At 45.9% G+C, this 13264-nt stretch overlaps 1 protein-coding gene across 3 annotated transcripts in view; it reads right to left on the reverse strand.

Moving 5' to 3' along the window:
• EPB41L4B (erythrocyte membrane protein band 4.1 like 4B) overlaps window positions 1–13264 on the reverse strand; it is a 293241-nt gene that overhangs the window by 46908 nt on the left and 233069 nt on the right. For all 3 annotated transcript variants that reach the window (XM_090049115.1, XM_090049114.1, XM_090049117.1), the window contains one exon: window positions 9971–10075. In XM_090049115.1, the coding sequence (XP_089905241.1) occupies window positions 9971–10075 (105 nt within the window). The remainder of the gene's footprint in view (window positions 1–9970; window positions 10076–13264) is intronic.

Raw genomic sequence — 13264 nt, forward strand, 5'->3', positions numbered from 1 at the left:
CTGGGGCTACTTGCAGCTCAGGAGCCACTCAGCCTGCCAGCAGCTCACTCCCCAGTTGCAGGAGGTGGGCGGGCTCCTGGAGGAACCCCCCCCCACCCCCACATCAGGCCCCTCATCACTTTTTTCTTCTTTTTCCTCAGTGAAGCCTGCCCACAAGAGCTGCTGCCAGATTGTGCAGCCACAGAGTTACAGAGGTGGGGCCTGGTCCTTCCCTCCATGGCAGTGCTGCCCCCCTGGAACTGCCTGGGCAGGATGCTAAGGTGCTGCCCAGGGGTTGCTGCTGCTGTGGAGGGAAGGACCAGGGTCCCCCACAGCTCAGGGCCCACCAACAGCTCATCCCCCGGCTGCAGGAGAGGCAGGCAGGCTCCGGGGGAGAAAAAAAAAAAAGGATCAAGCCTTTCACTACTGCTGCTTTTTCCCACCCACCCCCCTTCAGTACAGTCTTTTCTGTTACTGTAACGGAAATCCCTACATTGAAACGGTGGGTTTTTAATCGGCACAATTAAAAACTCACCAGTTAAAAACCCGCCAATTAAAAACCTAACGTTTCAATTTCAGGAGAACTAAACCGCCCGCATGTGTAAAAGCACCCACAGGCATGGGACATTTTACCAGTATATTCCCTTCACAATGTTACTCTGTTTGCTTTTTTATACTTACAATTCAGACATCAAAATGGGGGCCAAATCCTTTTCCCACTGAACATAATTACAAGAATCACATTGCCCTATGCAGAAACAAGATTTAGTTCTAGAAGAGTTGGCCACCTATGGCTCATGGGCCAGATCCATTCTTCAGAGCTAGGGTTTTGGTGGTGTTTGGTGGAGGAGGGACTTCTCTTATGCCATAGTGGGGAGACACAGTGGCAGCGGGTACTTCCCAGATGCTGCAGCAGGGACAAGCAGCAGCAGCAGCTGGGTCCTAGCGTCAGCCCACCCCAGACCTGAACTGAGTCATTCTGTGTTGCTGACTGTTGCTGTACAGAAAATTCAAATACGTACACCAACATTTGCATTTAAAGCCACTTAACATTCAAAACCTGAGCATGCACATACCTGAGTACACTGGGAAACACTTGATTTGTGTAGGCTGCAAATGCAGGTTACTTAGTATGTCGCAGGTACAGTAAAAAAGTTGGCACAGCACAGTGCCCACATTTAAAAGTGAGAATACACACACCTCACCCTCAAGCTCACATCTCCCCCTCCTCCTGGTTCTTCCCAAACATATGTGCCCCCCTTCTTCCCCTCGCACCTTCCCTGCAGCAGCTCCAGATGTAGCTCTAGCAGCAGGAAGGCAAAGAAGCAGTGGCAGCTAATGGAGCAGGTGCGGTGGCCAGTGGCTTGTTGCTGCTAAGAGAGTGGTCACCTCCTCCTTTTGCTGCTGAAAACAGATGATTTTTCTGACTACTCAACACACACACAAAACTAACATGATCTCCCCAGCAGCACAGAACCTGCTGTTCCTGCACCATAACTGTTGCTCTGCCTGCCGTGCTGCTGAAGCCAGAGCTGGAGTTACTGCAGGAAAGGTGCAGGGTGTGAGGGGGCTCAGTAATGCCCCAGGTACCATACTGGCTAGTTATGCCTCTGCACATATGTGCATGCATCCCCCTGTCCCCTCCTCACAGCTGGTTTTACAAAAGCCACTTACAAACCTGTAACTACCACCCTGAATAAATACAACATGTTCTTTTAGTTACATTTCACAGTACTGATGCCTTCCACTTGAGAAATTTTCCTCTCTCCCTCATTTTCTTTCTGTGCATCTCTGGAGCTCCTCTTTGCATCATGTTAGCTAATGTCTCTCTTTCCTTCTATATATCCACTCAGAACCTCCCAAACCTCCCAAGGTCTGCTTGCTCAAAAAATTTTAATGGCCCTGTCCTCACTGAGGGGTTTTCTGTATGTTATGCATAGCTTACTTCCCTTGCCAGCCCTCTCACTGGCATCTTGCGCCCTTTTCATTCTTTCTAACAGCCTCCTCCCACATTTTGTGTACATCTTTCCCTGCTGCTGTCCTTATGCTCCCACTTCCTATATTCCTCCCCATTTCCATCTATTAACTATTATCACCATCTCTTGCCTCCTTGCATTCTCTTTATTAGACTCTGTTATACTCAGTCCAGTATTTATTTCCCTTACCTTCCCTCACTGCTTTTTCCCCATAACCAATTGTTTATTCTCTTTAAAATAATAGAAAAAGTAGGGCTGAAAGAGACTTCAGGAAGCCACTGAATCCAACGCCTCCCAGTCATGCAAAGATCATTCATATGCTATCCTAAATCAACCTAAGTTTGTCTAACCCGGGGGTGGGCAATTATTTTGGATCGAGGGTCTCTTAACGAGTTTTGGCAAGCTGTCAAGGGCTGCAAGGGTAGCCCCTCCCCAGGTTGCCATATTGGGGCTGGAAGTGCCGCCCCCTAACCTCTGACGTATGTCACTGGAAGTCCCTCCCCTTGCCTTCAGAAGTACCCCTTTTAGGAAGGAGGCTTGCCATCTTGGAACCGCAAAAAACCCCAAATTATATACTAAAAGTCAAACACTGATAATGACATTTTAATTTTATTTTAAAAAATATTTTTGTCCTAATTTGTGTCTTTGTGTGGTGTATATATAGGTGATTGCATACTAGCTCAAAATGAAGTCTTACTCTTGTATATTGTACAATGATGGGAATATGGAGGGGTAGAGGGCATGAAGGGGTGGGTATGGAGTTTGTGGGGGGCTGTGGGCATGTGTGTGTCTGTGTGTGGATGTGTGTGTATGTAGGGTGTGGATATGGGTGGGTAGATATGCGGGGTTTGTAGGGGCAAGTGTTTGTAGGGATGTGTGGGTGTGTGTATGTGGGTATGGGGTTTGTAGACTGTGTATTGGGCAGTGGGTGTGGGGTGTGCATGGGGGGTATGTGTATATGTGTGTGCACATAACAGTGAGTGAGTTTCCCCTTAGAAGTGTGTGGGTATGTGCATGTGCGGGGGGGGTGCATGTGGGGGGAGGATGTAGGGGGTAGGGTTTGTGGGGTGTGTGGGGGAGGGTGTGGGTGGGTGCAGTGTTTGTAGGGTGTGTGATTATGTGTAGGGGAGGGTGTGGTTGTGGCACTTGTGGGAGAGGGTTTGTGGGTATGGTGAGAAGGACAAGCTTGAGATAACAAGGACAAGCTTGAGAGAATCCAAAGAAGAGCCACCCGTATGATCAGAGTCTTGCACGGCAAGTCATAGAAGGAAAGGCTGAGTGATCTGGGACTCTTCATCCTGAAGAAAAGAAGGCTGAAAGGGGACCTGGTAGCAGCTTACCACTACATTACGGAAATATATCAAGGACTTGGTGAGCAACTGTTCACCAGGGCAGCCAAGGGGAAAACTAGGAGTAATGGCCATAAACTCCTTGAAGGCTGATTCAGGCTCAACATTAGGAAAAACTTCTTCACAGTCAGGGTGTCCAGACTGTGGAATAAGCTCCCTCCAGAGGTGCTGAAATTGCCTACCCTGGAAATCTTCCAGAGGAGACTACACAGCCACCTTGCTGGGGGTCACCTGACCCCCAGTTATCTTTCCTGGTTGGTGCATGGGGCTGGTCCTGATGATCTTCCAAGGTTCTTTCTGGCCTTACAATCTATGAATCTATGTGCATGTGAACACCTCCTGTGTGCCCCCCTGAGCTGGTCAGCACTGACCCCACAACAGCCCAAAGCCTGTGCACCCTGCAGAGCCTTCCCGCCACTGCCAGCAGCACGCTGCCCCAGCCCCATCCTGCACCCATTCTGGACTCACCCCCCCAGATCAGATCAGTGGGAACCCCCACACAGCCCTGACCCAGCCCACTCGGCACTGCCTGGCCATGGCTGTTTTCCCCCAGGGCATGCAGTGGGGCTGGAGTGCCTCTGCAGCAAGGCAGCCCAGGTGACAGGCAGCTTCTTCCAGCTGCCACCACTGCCAGCCCAGGCCCTATGGTACTGGCAGGGACTTGTGTGCACAGCCCCAACCCTGTGGGCCCTGTGTCTGCCCTGGACTTGCACTCCCAGGCTCAGCAGTAGCGGTGTTGGAAAAAAGCTGTTGCTCAGCATGGGGGGAAGTGGCCCCTCCCCCTCACTGCTGCTGGCAGTTCCCTGCTGCAGCTGCCTGGAGCCTATGCTGGGCTGCCCTGTGTCTGCTCTGCATTGCCACTGCTGCCCATCTGGGCAGCCTGGAGGCAACAGTGACGGCAGTGGAGATGCAGCGAGGGGGATGGGCTGCTTTCCCCCCATGCTGAGCAACAGCTTTTTTTCCACACCACTGCTGCTTGGGTGAGCCCAGAGCAAGTGCAGGGATCATTGGGTTGAGGCTGTGCAGCACAGATCCCTGCTGGTACTGCAGGGTTGGGGCTAGTGGCATCTAGAAGAAGCCTCCTGACACCTGGGTTGCCTAGAAAGGCATTCCCATCACAGTGCCACCCCATCCCCACTGCATGCCCAGGGGGCAGCAGAATATGCCATGGGCCAGGGGACTTAGGGACCTGCCACAAGCCAGACAAAGACCCACTGCAGGCTGAATCCGGCCTGTGGGCTGTATTTTACCCATCCTAGTCTTACCTGTTCTTAAAACTGTATTAACAACCCTCCCACATAACTACTAGGCACATTTCTGGAGAATGCCAAAAACACTGTAACTTGCTATATGTAAAACAAAGGGATGTCAATGCCCTGCCATGGCAAGGACAGGAAGTAATTTGCTACCATATGCTTGAAAGATCCAAGGAAGAGTACTATTCTCCTCACAGCAGAGGAAAGCAACCTTCCCCTCCTCCATCTATGTCAATCTGACGATGGGGCAAACCCCAATGTGGCAATCAGTATTACCCTGAGTGAAGGAGCAAGACCCTGTAGCCAGCAGCCTTTGGGTTTTTAAGTCCCAGAAGGAGCATTGGCACACCCCTACCAATATCCTCGGCCTTGGCTGCAGCCAGCACACAATGCTTCAGCGGAAAGTAAGAGTAAAATATCCCTGACACCTGTAGCAATAGGAGAGGAAAACAATCCTTCTTGGATCCATGTGCTGAAATGCAAAACTCAGAAGCATGGGAAAACCAAACACCCTCCACTTTGAACTTCTACATAGGAACTACCCATTGTCACTCTATCCCTTCCATAAACTTGTCCAAGGTTTTCAATCTCGCTTCACAGCCAAGCTGACTGTGGAGCTTCATTCTCTTGCCACTGAGCACAGCCCTTTCCAATTTCCACCTGCTTTGGACTCCATAGCTCATCTAAGTGACCTCTTTTCATGCTCCCATGGGAACTGTCCTTTCTCAGGCACTGTAATGCTGTTATAGCACATAGTGCTCACTCACACTCCCTCTATGATCTGGGCCCAGTCTCAGTTCTTTCCCACTGCCTGGCTGTAGTTGGGGATTAGAGGCAGGTGAACCAATTGAAGCTGAATCCAGACAAGACAGAAGTGATGGTGGTAGGGGCGGGTGGCCAGAGACACAAAATTCTAGTACTCTGGAGTCTGCATTGGCTCCCAATAGCTTTCTGGGTGCAATTCAAGTGCTCATTTTGACCTCTAACACTTTAAATGGCTTGGGCACTATGTAATGAAGCAACTGCCTTTTCCCTTAACAAAGGATCTTAGAAAAGTAGGGCTAAAAGATACCTTGTAAGGAAATCTAGTCCAGCCACTTGCTCAAGGCAGAAACATCTCTGACTAAAATGTTCTTCAAGAAATTCTGATTTGGTCAACAGAATTGATTTCTTTTCTCTTGCAGTGTCATCCTCCTTCTGAACTTCCACATTGTTATTGATTAGTCTGACAACATGTCCTTTAGCTGGCTTTTTGTCTTGAACCTTTTCAACCTGTCAAGTCTTTTTTTTTTTTTTTTTTTTACCCACAAGAGAGGTGATAGCCTCAAACTAATCAATTCAAACTTTCTCATCAGATCTCTGATTCTCATTGTCATACTCAGATGCTCATTGTCCCTCTCTCTAATCAAAGTTCATATTTTTGGATCTCCATATCTACTTCTGAGGACCAGACTTTGCTTTAAAAATGAATTAAGCTTTACAAATTCCTAGTGAAGGAGATAGGAGTAACCTGAGACAGAGGAGTTGAGAAATTTCTCCAAGTTCTGACAATAAGCCTGTGGACTGAGCTTGTAACAGAATTTAGATCTTTCAAATTCCCAAATTATGCTTAAGCTACAAGATCAGCCTATCTTTCCTCCCTGTTATCTGCCTTCCTAGGATCTTCTTAAACACCTGGTCATTTCATAGTTGTCTGTCAGGCCCTCATTTGCTGACCCTACCCACAAGATGTTTATTACCTCTACTATCTCAAAAGAATGTAAAACCGGTGTTATTTGAAGTATCTGGGAAATGTGTCCCCTTCTTTAACAGCCCTGTTACATGTTACACTGTGAGTGGCAAAAATGTTGATTAGCTTAGTGCTATCTTGGAGGAGTCACACCTTTAGTCTAGAAACTTTCTCTAACTGTCCCCCACCTGCACAGCTGTGACTTGTCACTACAGGCCTGGTGAGCAGGGGGGTCCCTATAAGCCCTACTGTCTGATTCTGTATGCCTCTAAGGCTCAGGCTTAGAGGGCAAGTGCCTGGTTCCTCTGGGCTAGCAGAGGGAGGCTGAGGCTGTGCTTGGTGCAGGGTAGGAGCTCATGGAGGTACAAACCAAAGCAACTCCCCTAAAACCAAATTAGCAGCTGACCCCTGGGACCATTTCCATGGGGTTAGGGCTTGGCACCAGCTGCATTGTGGGGGTCCGGTGCTTCCAGCTCTGGCAGGAAGGCTGAGCTGCACCCAGCCCCTGCTGTGGGTGGCTGTCCCCATGATCCAGATCTGGAGTTGGTCAATAGTTTGCTGGCAGGCGGCTACACCCGCTCCGGTGCAGAGGAAGGGAGGAGAAAGTATTGCAGAGGCAGTGGGGCTGACCAAGGCATGCCAGCTCCCCCCAAAGTTGGCTTCACTGCAATTGGAAACAAAGTACACCTGCAACCAGCTCCCACATCCACATGGGCAGCAGCTGAGCCCCATGCTTGCAGCCCAGATCTACAGTTGCCCCGCTCCAGAGCAGCAGCTTCCCTGCCAAGTCTCCACCCCACAGCAGCTGCCGCCAGCTCACACTATGCTGCATGTGGATCAGGTGCATGGAGAAGAGCACTGTTAGAGCTGTGTGGCTACAGCTCTTTGCCTAGCAAGGGAGATAAGGAGTGAGCCCCAGCATTGAACTTGGCTCCTCTTCACAGAGGGTGGCAATAACTACAAGCAGCCAGAGCCAGGGAAGCTGCTTCCAAACACCACTGGGAGGGGGGCCATGGGGTCCAGAAGTGGCCACCTGCCCAGACAGGCTCAACACGGTGAGGGAAAGGTACTCTGGGCTGCCATTCCTGGACTAGGGGCCTGGGGGCAATAGAAAAGCTGTGGCTCCAGTCCCTGGGCTGCTTCACTAAGCAGTTAGGGGTGAAAGCCCATAGAATAGGAGAGTAGGGAAGGGATGACTGCATCCTGGGATACTGGAGGACTTGAACTTGAGCGGCACTTCTGTGGGGAGTGGCCACACATTAATGGAACAGGAAATGGGGTGTGCAGATCAGAGCTACTCCTGCCCTTGAGTGGCATAATTTTGAGCTGCATAACAAGAGCTTTAAGCCACTTAAAGATGTTAATGGGAAGATAATCCAGGGGTTATGAGCTCCAGGAGCTGCCCAAAATTAATGTGCAACAAGGCCCTAAGTGTGAGTACAGAGAGGGTAGTAAAAACGGTGTTAAGAGAAGCCTATTTGTGTTTGAGAAACATTAGACAGTCTTAACAAGGAGACACCAACCATGTGAATTTTTTTGCCTCAAATGCTGTCAAGTTCCATGTTGTTTGTTACCTCATAAGCTAGCATGGAATAATGGAACTTGCTTTCTCTTCCCAGTGTGAGTTATCAATTCCCACCTTAATTCTGTTTCAAATATCTTTGGCGAACCCTGGCTGGTATCTCAGAATACCAGCAGGGGCAAGACCAAATGAGGCTTCCACCCTGTGGCTGGAGTAACTGAACCTAACAAGCCTTAGTCCCTTCCCTCTGGTCCTGAGTCTGCTCTTAGGAACCCCTCCAGCACCTGTGCCTTGCTGCACAACTTACTGATCTTTGCATGGCTCCTGTCCTAGTAAATCCTCCATCTCCCTGAATCCTAGTTAACCCTCTGGACTTCAGTTTGACCTTGGCCTACTTCCTGATCTCTCATTCCTGGTTAGTCCTCCGGTTCAGCTTCGGACTCTGGTCTTCAGTTCCTGTCCCTTGGTTGCCCCAAACCCTAGTTAATCCCTGCAAACATACTAGTCCGTACTCCTGTCCCCGCCTGCTAATCATCATTTTCTGTCCACTCTTTTGAGTTTCCGACCTCTCTACAGTGGCTGTGTAATACTTCCCATACTGAATAAGTCCATAAGAAAGACAAATAACAACAACACCTTCCATCTAAGGATCTTTTTACAAAAATAAATGAATTAAGGGTGAAATTACATGCTACATTTAGACTATACTAAATCTACTGAATTTAATGTTAGAGTGTACTGTGAGCAATCACACGGTTAAGGGTGAATACTATTTCTTGCTTGCATTGTGCGACTTGCCCCTACAAGGGCTGGTGCACAGGGGTGTTGCTTGAGGTGGTGGCTGGGAGCAGTGCATCCTGGGATACTGGAATACTGCAAATTGATCATTATATCTCTGGCTGCTTGCAGATGTTAAAAAACCAAAACAAAACGTGCTTTACCAAAAGAAGCAGCACATTATTTTGACCAAGCTCTGCAGTGCCTTTATAGATTGGATGCTTCAGTGGGGCTTTTTGGCACTTTTAGCTAAAGGTGATTCAATCGGCTGTTAGAGAAAAGAACCAAAAAAGCCCCAGTAAAGCACCAGATCCATGCAGACTTTGGGTGAGCCAGGTCCAACTAAGGTACTGCTTCTTGTGGGCATGCATGGGGCTGGCCATAGGAACATGCCAAACTTAAAGTAAAGCTCCATTTTTGGTTTGTTTGTGTTTTTTAACATCTGCAAGCAGCCACTGTGGAGCAGACTGAAGTTATCCTAAAATGAGCAAGGCCCAGAGTTAACTCTTGCCTGAAGTGGCATATCTTTGAGACACTCAGAGGGCACTTTATATAAGTTAACAACCTTTAATGTGCAGGAACTCATATTTTAAATGTCCTTAGTATGGTCTAAGTGTAACATGAAGCTTCACCTTAAGTGTAATGTTAGGTTATCAGCATGAGGGACCCCTAGTTCTGAAAGCCATATTCTTATTTTTGTCATTAATAACAATATTAATTATTATGTTCGTTTTATTATTATTATTATTCATTAATAACAATAATAATTATTATCCTCATTTTCACAATGGGAGGGGAATACTGGAATTCACAGAAAAAATTAGGGGCAGAAACAGGATCAGAAAGCAGATCTTGTTTTCCATGGACAGCTTCTTCACAATTCCTATTAGCTGAGATGTATTACATAGTAAGGCACGAGGTTTTATAACACTAGCAAAACTATTTTTTAGAAAGTACAGTGATAATGATGGATATAAATATCCAGTCCTTTTGTGACTATAAGGGCTGTGAAGCTATGCCCAGTACTAGCTGATGAAACCTAAACAGATATCTGCAGTTTTTTCAGTAAACCTGCCTACCTACATTTTCCTCCAAGTTTCAAGTGGAAAAGGTATTTTCAGCTCCCTAGTCTATATTACCATATAAAGAGAGAGGACTTGTACTTCAGTGGGGCACTAAGAGCATGTTGATTATATATCCATTCAACTACAAAGTACTATTAGATTCTTAGAGATGAAAGGCACAAACATCAACACAAAACCATTATCGTGTAATTGCACTTGTGCCTTTCTGAAGGCATGTTGTCAACAATAATTAGCACCCTTTTGATTTTCAGACTGGAGGTAGGCAAAAATCTGCAGGTAGGGCTGTACAATACTCACAAGCTGTACTGTCTTGTTAACTTCCTCACACGGGAAACTTTTATCTCCTGCTTTTCCGTAGTGTTGGCTGATGGTGTAGTTTCAGGTCGCACCAAAGCTGGACTTCTGAGAGAATAACAAGAAAAACAAGGTAATGTCTTTGCTTAAGCTATTTTTACATATATTAGCAAATTCTAATGGAATGCCATATAAAACCTAGGAATATGACATCTATGAACAATACTATGCAAGCTTTCACTACTAATGATTTCACTCAAAAGTACAGTATTTTACTAAGGACTTAGCTGTATAAATACAAATAATACAATTAGGGTTGGTGACCCATATTCAGGCATATTCAGCCAGGCTCTCCAAAGTGCTGAGAAACATGATCTCAAATTTTTTTTTAATCTTGGTGGTTTTGCCTCCATTTCCCCAACTGAACAAGTATGAGACATGGAGCTGGATTCTTATTTTACCTTTGCACCAACAACCGAACTCAAAATCGAATTTTGGTTTTAAACACTTAACCTGTATGATCTCAAGGACAATGAGGTTTTCAAAGACTTCACTGGATAATAATCTGATCATTGCATTGCCACAGGTATAACTGATAGCAGATTGTGGTTTGCAGACTGTTATAGTACTGTTTTATTCATGAGAATAAGCCTTCTTGACTTTCAGATTCTATACCAATTCCTATATGGATGGCAATTAAAAAAACAAAACAAAAGACAAAACAACTCCCCCTCTTCAGCTCCAACTCCCAAAGCCCTCATCCTTTGAATTATGAAGCAAGTAAAACTGATTTGGAAACCATTCAAATACCACAAGCATAGAAATCCAGAAGGGCATTTTTCGCTGTGTTATATTTCAGAGTAGATCCACATTTTAAGCAGTTTTTTAACATCTATTTAAAGACTGAAAGCAACTTTCACACTAGGAAAAAAGTATTAATTAGAAAAAAAGGAGTTATTTTATTGTACACGTTAATACTTTCCATTTTAAGAACTGCTGTGGGGAAGATAAATATTCCAAAAACATACTAATAAAAGAATCTAAGGGTCAGATTCTCAAATGATATAAATTGGTGCAGCCTCATTGTCTTCACCTGACAACCTTAATATATATCAATTAAAGATCTGGTTCTGAATGAGCAGTCTTACCATTTTTAAGTGATTTCCCGGTAGAGCTTTTATAAACTTCATTTAATAAAAACAGTTAAAACAGTAGCAGAAATAAATAGTGAAGTCAAGTAAAAAATGACCATAGGAAAGCAGGGCTGGAAGGGACCTCAAATATTCATCTAACCCAGCCCTACAACTCAGGGCAGAATTACAGTGACACTCTGTGAAGAAATCACTCTCCAGTCTGTCTGACTGCTGTAAGCAAACTGCCCAGCCCCTCTGTTTTCAGGCTAGTGAGCATACATGACTGGGCGGTAAAAAATTCCATTGGGAGGGGGGAACTCGCTCTTTCTTTGTCCAGGAGTTCCTGCCAAACAACCTGTTTGACCCGGGTCATCCCACCTGGTGATGCTGACGTCTTTTAAAAGCATCAGTTAGCATTCAGTGGGCCTGCTTCTGGTTGGGATTCAGTGATGAGGTCACAAAAAGTACAAGAGGGATCAATCCATCTTGTAGGGGGACTTTTTCTTGGGAACAATGAAACAAGTAATAAGCCTCCAGAGAGTTCTGTCAGTCTCCAGATGAACACCGTGAGTAATTTACCTGAATTTTAGCTAGTAATTTAGGATTAAGAGGTCTAGATGTGCATCAAAAAGCTTAACAAGCCTATTCTGTTTTGTTCAAGTTGGTTTTCTTGCACTATTCCATTGTTTTGTAGTCCTTCCTCCCTTTCTCTCCCTCTTTGATCAATAAAGCAATCTGTTATAGCACTCCTTGCTGTGTATGCTTAAGAGGGAGAGACTAACCTTACAGTTCCCTTTGCCTGGCTGGCTAACTTGGGTACAGCTTTTTTACTTTCCTCCTGTACAAGAGGTTACTGGTGAATGCTCCAGGATAAAGGAAGCATTCCAAGGTGCCACGGTGGGTCAAGCACCCCCAAGGTCTACAGGGTCTGTGTACCCTGGGTGGCACAGAGCCCTAATAAAGACCAGCGCCTGGGTGGTGGTAGCAATTACCCCAGGCTTGTGAGTGGGCTCCAGGAAGGGGGTTGGCCAGACACAGGTACCCCAGGGCAGACACTCAAAGTGTGGTTTTTGGTTGGGCACAGTGAGGCCACACTTGCATAGTCAGAAAGTTCTTCATATTCTCCAACCTAAATTTCCTCTGCTGATGTTTGAGGTCATTACTTCTAGCCCTGCCCCTACCACAGAGAAAAGACTGTATGAATCTCCTCTGTAATCATCCCTCAAGTATTAGAAGGCATTCACCAAATCCCCCGTCAGTCTTCTCTTCTCCAAACTAAATAACCCTAGTTCTTTCAGCTTTTTCTCATAAATCTTCCTCCCAGGCCCATAATATTTTTTGTTATTCTCTATTGGACTCTTTCCAATCTGTCCACATCCTTGTTATTGAAGTGTGGGGCCAAAACTAGACAGAGTACTCCAGGTCAGGCCTTATCAGTACTGAGTAGAGTAGAAGAAAGACTTTCCTTGATCCATAAGTGACATGCCTGTTAATACAACCCAGTATGCTGTTGGCCTTTTCTGCAACAAGAGCACACTGTTGGCTTATATTTAACTTCTGGTTTGTTGTAACCCCCCAGGTCTTTTTCTACAGTACTGCAGCCTAGCCAGTCATTTCCCAGTCTGTTTTTGTGCATGCAATTACTCTATCCCAAGTGCAGGCCTTTACATTTGTCCTTGCTGAATATCATCTAATTGTTTGTGGATCATTTCTCCAGTCTATCCAGGTCATTCTGGATCCCAGTCCTACCCTCCAGGGTGTCTGCAACTCCACCCAACTTGGTATCATCCATAACTTTGCTAAGTGTGCTCTCAATCCCATCCTCCAAATTATTGATGAAGATATTAAACAATATAGGACCCAGGATAAAACCTTGGGGACCCCCACTTAATATCTCCTCCCAAGTAGACATTGAGCCATTGATGACTACTTGTTGAGCTTGAGTTCAAAACCAGCTATGTATCTACCTTGTGGTATTTTCATCCAGTCTATATTTCCTTAGCTTGTTAATGAGCATGTCTTGGGAGACAGGCAAACTATAAATACAGAGAATAATGAACAAGCAAATGAATGTATAATACTAAATAGTTCAGATATATTGTGAACAATTACAGAAAAAAATGACCAAGAAATGGATTTTTTGGTTAGTGTGCAATTTCCTTTT

Source organism: Crocodylus siamensis, chromosome 5 (assembly GCF_052110815.1).
Source record: "Crocodylus siamensis isolate JL-2025a chromosome 5, ASM5211081v1, whole genome shotgun sequence".
NCBI lineage: Eukaryota > Metazoa > Chordata > Crocodylia > Crocodylidae > Crocodylus > Crocodylus siamensis.